Raw genomic sequence first — 9,980 nt, 5'->3', positions numbered from 1 at the left:
AAGAGATGTTGAGGTTTAAGGGTCTTGCTCAAGAGTTGTTCTCACATCCTTAAAACCCACAACCTTTACTTCACTAACTCATGATGCTAAAGTGTTTTTAACTCAATACATTTTAACAGTCAATAAAATATCTTTTTGGAGGGGAAACACACAAAGCCTCTCATGTCAAACGTTTAGACCTTCTCATCTGGCAACAGAATTTCAAAACAGCTCACTTCTGCCAAAATTGCTGACTATATCTAACCACTGCGCTACCACAACCCCACTGGCATACGCAGAAAGGGAAAACATACCAACTTCATTAAGTTACAGTAATCTTTCATACCGCTGATGTTTAGCTTATTAACGTCAGACATGTGTTTTAATAGTTCTTTCGAGATATATTATGTCAAACAGTGATCCGAATCTGAGGAAACGTAATTATTTCCAATCCGTAAATCCCTTTTTCAAGCCGTCAGATATTTCCAGTTCCTAGCTGTTCTGGATATCCAGCAGCGTGCACCTGCCCGTGTTAACGTATCTAAATCTAAGCTTGCCTTCAAAGCTGACATTTTCCCCCTCACACCGAGTCACTTCCTCTTTCATGCGCATCTCAGTGTGTGGCAAGTGACCTATACACATTGGGAGAGGATGAAGACAGTGACCATTCCACTCCCACACTGCTGAAACTCTCGCCTAGTTCCGGAAGTAGACGAAAAGTCAGCTTCTCAGGGTAAGAAGGCTCACACTGAATTAGTTTTTACTGTTCAAGTTAGCGCGAGCAAAGAACAGAAGTAGTGCGCCTCAAAACCTATAGAGTTCAGATACGGCAGTAATCATTTTTGCCTAGTTTGAGGCCAAAATATTGTTTGAGAGTGGTGTAAATATTACTCCTGTAAAAAAAAAAACAACAAAAGTAGTTCATTTAATATTTATTTAAAACGTAGCTTAGACGTTCCATATATGATTATTCAGAAATGTTCATTATACAGTTTGCCGTAATCAGGCACCAACTGTTTAATACACTATAAAGTGGTGAATCAATGTCAGAATTATCAATATGACAAAATCCACTGTATAACCATGACAAAGCCACAAACTCTAGTCTCTCTAAACCATGGTGGCATGTAAGCGAATAACATTAACAAACCAAAAATGTCAAAACAACAAGGACAAAAAGGGATAGATCCTTACTGACCATCACATCCCCAATGATGATTAAACACTGGACATCACTAACTATCATCACAATGACAAGACAGTTTAATTTAGTTAACTTAACGAAATCAAGCTACTAATGTTATACTGTTAAGGATTGTTTATTTTGCATAACTCAGCTGCCTTTGGATCCTTTTCTGCATTCACATACTCATAAGTGCGCTAAATGTACAGTTGATGAAGTAACATCACATGAATGCTCAAATAAAGCAAAACAGAAGCATAAAAAGGCTCAGATTTCCCCTTCCTGTAAACACACCCCAGTTCTCCACTGTCCACAGTCTCTAGTTTTGTCTAACTTTTGGTCTGTTAATGTGTTTTGCACTTACGATGCACCATACTAAAATCTCTCATTCTTTAATCTTAAAAAATATGTTATTTTGCATTTTGTTGTGGATTGTGTTTTAACACTACTTAATCAACATATGAAACTTTCACAGAATTTCTAAACACATTTTCTACGATTTGTTGTTTTTGTCAGAAATATGCTGATAAATTGATCACAGTCTCCATGCAGCTCTGTGAGTGAGCTGTTAAACTACATTCCAGTGCTGTAGACATAAAGGGACTGGACAAAACCACGATTCCTAACATCATAATGTCTTTGTAAATACAATCTCGATACAATCACACAAAAGTTTTGCCTTTTCTCATGATCAGTTTACTTGGTTTATGGTAGGCAGACAGGCCCAAGGTGGTTTTAAAAAAAAAAAAAAAAAATTAGGCAGAGCCGTCAGACTGCCTGATGTCCGCAGAGCTCTCCGGAACACGCACAGTCATGCCGTCCAGATCTTTTGTTAGGCAGATCTGGCAACCCAGACGAGACCTGTAGAAGAATGAAAGAAGAAGAAGTGAGAAAATGTAATTGTTCTTTCCAGTTGCACTGACCAGGCATAACAATGACCACCTGCCTAATATTGTGTTGGTCCCCCTTTTGCTGCCTAAACAGCCCTTTATGCACTGTGTATTCTTACACTTTTCCATCAGAACCAGCATTAACTTCTTCAGCAATTTGAGCAACAGTAGCTCGTCTGTTGGATCGGATCACACGGGCCAGCCTTCACTCCCCATATGCATCAATAAGCCTTGCTGCCCACGACCCTGTCGCCGGTTCGCCACTGTTCCTTCCTTGGATCACTTTTGATAGATACTGACCACTGCAGACTGGGAACACCCCACAAGAGCTGCAGTTTTGGAGACGCTCTGATCCAGTCGTCTAGACATCACAATTTGGCCCTTGTCAAACTCCAAGCTCAAATCCTTACACTTGTCCATTTTTCCTGCTTCTAACACATCAACTTTGAGGACAAAATGTTCACTTGCTGCCTAATATATCCCACCCACTAACAGGTACCATGATAATCAGTCCTATTCAATGCGCCTCTCACTGCTCATAATGTTATGCCTGATCGGTGTATGTCCTGCAGTTAAAGCGAGGGCTATAAATCATAAGGGCTATAAGCTAGAATGGTTTAAATACATAGGACTTTAACCCACACGGTTATTTCCAGTCATTACACTGTTGATTGTTGCTCAAGAAACCTGGTCTTGAAATGAAAGACTCAAATATGTAACACACTCACCTTAAATCAGGTGGCAATATTGTGGTGTTTAAGAAATTGAAAAGATTAATTTATACATAATACAAAACCATGTCATGGCAGATTTACATTTCTTCTGCTCATAGTAAAGCTGAGTCAGGTTTGAAGGTCAGAAAAGATATACAGCTATTTAAACAACAGTTAGTTCCAGTCCACTAATGAGAGTCATTCATATATGTATATTTAGTAGAATTAAATATAGTTCCTTTTTCCCCCTTCTTTTGTATGCCACATCAAATTCCACTACGTAGTTTGAACCCATTATGACGGTCACTTTAATTTGTGACATCTGCGGATATGACAGAATATTTTTATGGAATACTTAAAAGTCAGATGAAGATGAAAAGGAAACAGGAACAACTTCACCAAAGGAAGCACCTTTATTAATGTGAGCTAACTAGCCAGCTAGTCAAATGAGCTATAAAGTGAGTGTAAAATAAACACAACAAATGCTGGCCAAATTGTGTCTATATAAACCACTTACTTGATATAGAGCTGCTGTATACAAGCAATGTTGTACCCACAATCATGATTAGTTATCCCGAATATCTATGGCACGTCCATTTATCCCTCTTGTGATACTGGACAAGTGGGACTTAATCAGTGTAATCGGTTCTTAACCTCAAGAAGCATTGCCCTTATGCTATATTCTAAACTGTACTCGTCACAAATTATTATGGGAAAATTGTTCAGACCAATAAAATCAACGACAAATGCAGCCTTGAGCAAAATCCCCAATATAACCTGCTGGCATTAACCTCTAATGCTTTTGCTTTTCTGTGACCTTCTTGTGACACTACAGACCAGATCATGTGAATATACTCAAAGCCTGGATGTGAGTCCTGTAAAATGTTTTTTTCCGGTTTTAGGGGGTAGGTCTTTCCTGATACTTGGGTTTGCTCTAAGGTTTACTACAGAACTGGATGACTTGGGACTATTCCTTATTCTTGACCTGATTTTCTATGACCTGATTTTTAAATCAGAATATCTCCACAGCATTAGGTGCTGTGTATTTATGAGCTTCTATCTGTAGCCGTTATAGTGGACTAGATATACTCAATCAAAAAAAATGTAATACAAGTCAAAAATGTAGAACTAAATTTTAAAACTGCAACTTATAAATAATTCAAAAGATAGCACAAATAAATCTGTCATAATATAGATAAAATTTGCATTTATGTTTATTTGTTAACTTCTTCTTAATTCTGGTATTTGTCATCGATTTTCCAGTCTCTAAACACATTTATTTCTATATTTTCTTGTAGTTATGATAGTCAGAGGTTTGTTGTCCTCTGGTCTGCTGTCAGACTGAAGGTCTGGACTCCATAGCAGCTTTTATAGGCCATGAACCGCCTAAGTGGATGTCTGACTGACATGTAAAGCAACCAATTACAGCTTGTTTTGTGCAATACTATGCATGGAAATGTAAAGTCGACGTCCCTACAAAAACAGACCGGTGTCTGTTTTCTACACCATTTAGAAAATCCAGTGTCTAGCTGATCCACATAAGCGCTCATTGTCACAGTTATAAACATGACAAGCTTCCTTCTTCCATGAGGGAAGTAGAGCGTCATGGTGGCTTTGTTTCCAGGCAGATGACAACTTCCAAACTCTTAAAAAGTGTTTCCAATTTTGTGTGCCATATACATCAGACGTTCAGCTGACGGCTCGTGGGCGTTACGTCTGAGGCTAAGACTAGGAGACCGTCAATCAAAGGGGTAACAGTGTGCCTTGAATAAACACAGACAGAATACTATTTGTTTCAGTGCCAATTCCACAGCTATGACATTAAACAGATTATTACTGTATTATTCCCCTTATTCGCTGTGACCAGTGACCTCAAGCATGCACCTAAATTCTGACTCTTGAAATTGTGACTTTTTCCTGCATTTGTGGAGATAAGTGTCTGAGATTGTTTAGTGTTGCTGTGATTAACATGGTTGGCATCAACAGGATTTGAAATTACAGTCTCCAGAGAATGGGTCGCAAATCTAAGGAGCTCAACAAGTTGATTCTGTCCTACTGCTCCCGTCACCTCTGTAAGATCTACCTGCTTGTAACAGATCCTGCTTTGTCCATGATGCTGAATTTCTAAATAGCTTTTTGTATAATAATCTTTAACAAATGATGGTTCTTAGTCAGTGTTGTCTAAACCACCTTATGGGGCAATGGTATAGATCTTCATTCTCTCGTTTTCCCTTAATCTTCCCCTCAACGTTTAGCAAGAAGCCTGAAGTGCTCACTTCTAATGAACTTCCACTTCCAAAGCCAGTTTTCCCAACAGTCTGCAATACCAACAGCCTTATACACACACAACTCCTGCTGACTCAATACCATTAATATTCTTTCATCTATCAGGATGTATCCCTAGCCCCAGTCCTTCTTCCCTCTGTCTCTGTTTTGCATATGCATGCGAGTTTCCTCTTTAGGGAATTCCAAGCTGCTACTGCACTTCTGGTTCAGAAGTTGTTTGCTGACATATCATATCATATCATATCATATCATATCATATTTTCTAATACTATATCTTAAAACCCACAAAAATATATGGGGAGGGGAACATTCCCTTGAAATAGAAAGCTTTTTATTTTCTTCGTCAAAATACAAACGAATTTGCCAAAAGACTTCTTCCTAAGCTATCAAAAAATTTAGATAAAATGTCGAAAACAAATAGGCAATCTCTTTAAAATTAGCAACAGGACCTCTTTTCTTGCCTGTCACTGCCCACAGTTTTCCACTGGAATCCCTCGGCCGTTACGTATCTGTTCAAAAAAGTCAAAAATATCTGCTCCTGTTCTTTCTGTGTCAAGCAAAGCCCACATAACAGACAATGCTTCCATTAACCAGCAACTTTTTCACACATTACAGTAAAAATGGGTTGATGGATGCTTTGGAATTTGGTTCTTATGATATACATCATATTACACTGAGAGATCACCACTTTAGCCATCTCACACACACACACACACACACACACACACACACACACACACACACACACACAGCGTGAAACAGCAATTATAAACCTGGGTTAAAGTTAAAGGTTCCTATGGAAAATGAGGTTTGTGTCTAGGCAACCCTTGTATGCAACTAAGGAAACTTACGTATCTGTGAGACCATAGGCAAGATCCAGCATATCCATTTCCTCATCACTTATTGGTCCAAGCTGTTTATATGTCTCCTCTTCAAAGATGAGATGACACGTGGAGCAAGCTAGAGTTCCCTCACATGCTCCTGTAAGAAACAATGGATTAGAATTAAACACTCTCCTTTATTCAATGACATACATTCGTTTTGAATTCCTATTGCTTATTCCCTTTATTGGCTCAAAGCATATTTATTTAAAAATTGTTCTATGTTCTATTCACAAAGAAGGTTTTAATGAACAAGCACCTAAAAACTCACCATAACCATCGAAGTCCAGGTCTTGTTCAACAACAACATCTAGCAGCGTGTCACCAGGGGAAGCTTTGACTGTAATCTTTTCTCCATCACGATTGATGAAATTGACAACCACCTTGTTTTCCGACCTAGAGCCAAGAAGAAAAACATGTCATGCTGCACTACCTATCGGTGTCAAAGTTCCTTTTATTGGTTCTCCGCACAAATATTGACAACCTACTGCCCTCTTCTGGCTCAGAAAGCATAATAAACTTGATCTCTGAAAGGTTTAAGCTTCATTCAGACCTCCTCCAAGACACATGCAAGACCGCTACCAAAGTATTTTTAACTGCCGCTCATATTAATATCATAAAATGCATAAGGCGGAGTGCTAAATGTCCCGATAACAAACACCCATGATTGTAAACATTACTGATTCATGCAAAGGCAGTCATTTCACTGCATGCAACTCATCAATGAGACCTTTCATGTAGAATAGACCAGTATCCATAACAAGGATCATAATTTACATATTTACACATGTATGTGTAACATGTTCTAGAAAATATTATACTAAAATAAAGCTTATAATAAATAAAAGTATTGTTTAAAAAAAAAAAGTATTCTTGGTTTACACATTAAAGGGTTATTGATAATTGTCTGTTACTAATCTTTAGACTTTTTACTGCTGTTGTATGAAACAACAAAAACATTTTTGATGAGAAAATAATTTAATATGAAAATAATTCATATTATATATGAAAGTTCAACCCTGGATGATTTATCAAAGATTTATAATAAGTATCACCTGTGCAAAATATTATGATTATGAAAAATTGTTTTTTTTTTTTGGTTTAAACCATTTTCATCAGTCTATTTTCACTTCAGTTTATGGTTTCCTACAATTGCCACAATGCCATTTGACTGCTTGCTGATCAGGGCACCTGCAGGAATTCATCAGTGTATACAGCGAACAATGCAGCAGCACTTTAGTCTTTTTGTCTGTCCATCCATCTGTCCAGCTCTCACACCTCCTCATCTGTACACTCTCAGACATTTCTACTGTAACTCCATATATCACTGAAACTGTATTCTGAAACTTCTGGTCTAATGTTTACAGTCACCACTACTGTTACATGGGATTCCTTATTAATGAGATTGAACGTCACAGAAAAATTCAGAGTGGGAGAACAAACTTGTGCTCTGTTGTTTTCAGGAGCTGACCGTTAAACCTGACCCATAACCCTTATATCTCCAAGAAAAGTGTTCTTACATTAAACACCGCTACAACTGGAGATAGCAATTTTTCCTGTTTGTTTTATGCAAGTACAGTATTTCCTCCCAACAGAGTTTTAGCCTGATGGTATCTTTAATCTATGACCTAGTGAACCAGTGTTGATGTATTCACTGATAGAAACAAAGGCACTTTTGTACCTCGCTCTGGATAAGAGAGTCTGCCAAATGCCAGAAACGTAAAGTCCCCAGGGAACATCAGCGCAGAAGTTATTTATTTGAATTAATTATTTACATGAACAGACACTTCAAGTCTTTCTGGTAGAGTTTCACCTTTAAAGGGCTGTCATTTCCATGGTTTAACCCAAAGTCACAGTGTATATACACCGACCAAGCATAACATACTCAGTACTGACATTATCTCTTCATCATGGTACCTGTTAGTGGGTGGGATATATTAGACAGCAAGTCCTCAAAGTTGATGTGTTAGAAGCAGGAAAAATGGACAAGCGTAAGGATTTGAGCGAGTTTGACGAAGGGCCAAATTGTGATGGTTAGACGACTGGATCAGAGCATCTCCAAAACTTCAGGTCTTGTGGGGTGGTTAACAGTCTGCAGTGGTCAGTATCTATCAAAAGTGATCCAAGGAAGGAAAAGTGGTGAACCAGGGACAGGGTCATGGGCGGAGAAGTCTCACTGATGCCCGTGGGAAGAGAAGGCTCGACCGTGTAATCCGATCCAAAAGACAAGCTACTATTGCTCAATTGGCTGAAGAAGTTAAATGATAGAAAGGTGTCAGAATACACATAGCTGCAGACCAGTCAGGGTGCCCGGGTGCTCATAATGTTATGCCTGGTCGGTGTATGTTTTATAGCACAGAACAATAACTCTCACTAAAACCTTCTGCATATCCAGCTCAGAACAGGATAGGAAATTATTCCACAGACAGGAAATTACAGTGGCATTAGAGATGAATGATAAGAACTTTATCTTTAGGGTAGATTAAACTGGAAAAGACAACACTGAAAGGGACTAGGACACAGTACATACAGTAAAGTAAGTACATTTAGGTTCAAGCACGGGGATTTATTTAATCTCAGACTAAGACATTCCAGGCTGAATTCAGTTCTTAGGAAATGATCTAAACGCCTGAAAGAAGCGCGTAGTTCCACCTTATCTCCTGTAGCCTTATCTATGATTCACAGATAAACCAACCAACCTCTCCAGTCACGTTTCAGCACCCAGTATATTTCTCAGCTCGTGATATAAATCTATACCTTTCAAACGACTAGCTCAAGGTGTTAATGACGATTAAAAGGTCTTAATGAAGGGTAAAGGTGTTAATGAAGGACAAAAAGCTATAAATAATAAAGCTAATTTGTTTGGCTAGCTCAGGCAGTCAAAGTTAAAGACCGTATCTTAAATAGACGACTACTCCCTACCTGAGTGAACTACGGAGCATACAGCTTTACGGCTTCTGCGCCCTACCTAGTGCACTACAAGACGACAAAAGAGGGCATTTGGAATTCAGCCGAATAAACTTTTTTTTTTTGGCGTATATATTATGCGTGAAAATGTCTTTTACCTGAGAGGCTGCACGACGCTGCAGGATGTTATGTCTCTTTTACGAATGAGGTCTTGCTGTCTTGTTGATAGTCTGCTCAGAGATGACAAAGTTTTCGATGAAGTATTGGCACCCCTTGAAGGAATCCAAGAGCTCCGGGAAAGACTCAAACCGACTAATCTCCTCGCTCCCGTCGAAAAAGACATTGTTTTTTATTAAACGACTAATCGGTATGCGTGCGATTAAATAAAAAAAAAATCGTGATCGTACCGTCGACCTTGAATTAAAACCTGACCGAATGGGAAGAGCTAGTTTGTCCCAGAGTCGGTCGCCTGGCTGTGTTAGCACTGCTAGCTAATGCTAGAGCTCAGAGTACGGCTCGGGTTGCCCAACCGCATTAGTTGCATAACACCTTATAATAACACTTAGAGAGTCGACTCTTTGCAGATATAAAACAGAGTTTAAAAAAAATGTTATAGATTGCTCGGATTTTGCTCTGGCAGCAGGAACATCATTATTTCATTATTAGAACACCGCATGCATTTTAGACATGAAATAAATTAACTTCAAGGTATTTCCTGGTTACGCCTAATTGACACTTGGATCCAGCCAATCAGAGTTGGCGGTAGATTTATAGGCGGGATTTGTGCCGCATTCAAGTCATGTGGTACAATATTAACGTCAGGCACTGCAGTTTATTGAAAAGTCGCGTCCAATGAATATCCGCACATACGCTCCCTCCCTGTGTGAATGAAGTGTTGCCAGATATACGTTTTTTTAACCTAATGAACTAAACTTCTATTTGAATTAAATATGTAGGTGATAGCCCTATGTGCGCTGGGATAGGCTCCAGCAGACCCCCGTAACCCTAGGAATCCTAGGAATAAGCGGGTATAGACAATGAATGAATGAATGAATGAATGAATGAATGTAGGTGATACATATACTCACCTACATATTTAATTGAAATAGAAACACCCGTGGTTCTTTAGGCAAAATCTTAT

The 9,980-nt window shown here is 38.7% G+C and overlaps 1 protein-coding gene across 1 annotated transcript; it reads right to left on the bottom strand.

Annotated features, from left to right (window-relative positions):
• Nucleotides 1–1,903: 1,903 nt before the first annotated feature.
• Nucleotides 1,904–9,567, bottom strand: LOC131346765 (adrenodoxin-like). The gene is made up of 4 exons (XM_058380374.1): nt 8,998–9,567; nt 6,204–6,328; nt 5,903–6,032; nt 1,904–2,023 (listed from the first exon to the last, which is right to left on the bottom strand). The coding sequence occupies exons 1-4, from the start codon at nt 9,180–9,182 to the stop codon at nt 1,918–1,920; spliced, it is 546 nt and encodes a 181-aa protein (XP_058236357.1). The 5' UTR covers nt 9,183–9,567; the 3' UTR covers nt 1,904–1,917.
• Nucleotides 9,568–9,980: the final 413 nt, after the last annotated feature.

This window comes from Hemibagrus wyckioides, linkage group LG26 (assembly GCF_019097595.1).
Source record: "Hemibagrus wyckioides isolate EC202008001 linkage group LG26, SWU_Hwy_1.0, whole genome shotgun sequence".
Taxonomy (NCBI): Eukaryota; Metazoa; Chordata; class Actinopteri; order Siluriformes; family Bagridae; genus Hemibagrus; species Hemibagrus wyckioides.
This window is presented reverse-complemented; position numbering and strand designations above follow the sequence as displayed.

What these genes read in the sequence shown, in the direction of transcription:
- LOC131346765 (XM_058380374.1), bottom strand. Translation starts at nt 9,182, where the DNA reads ATGTCTTTTTCGACGGGAGCGAGGAGATTAGTCGGTTTGAGTCTTTCC. An exon ending in AGCGTCGTGCAGCCTCTCAG is followed by an intron (nt 6,329 to 8,997) that starts GTAAAAGACATT and finishes TCTTGGCTCTAG; the next exon opens with GTCGGAAAACAAGGTGGTTG. An exon ending in GCCTATGGTCTCACAGATAC is followed by an intron (nt 2,024 to 5,902) that starts GTAAGTTTCCTT and finishes ATTCTTCTACAG; the next exon opens with GTCTCGTCTGGGTTGCCAGA.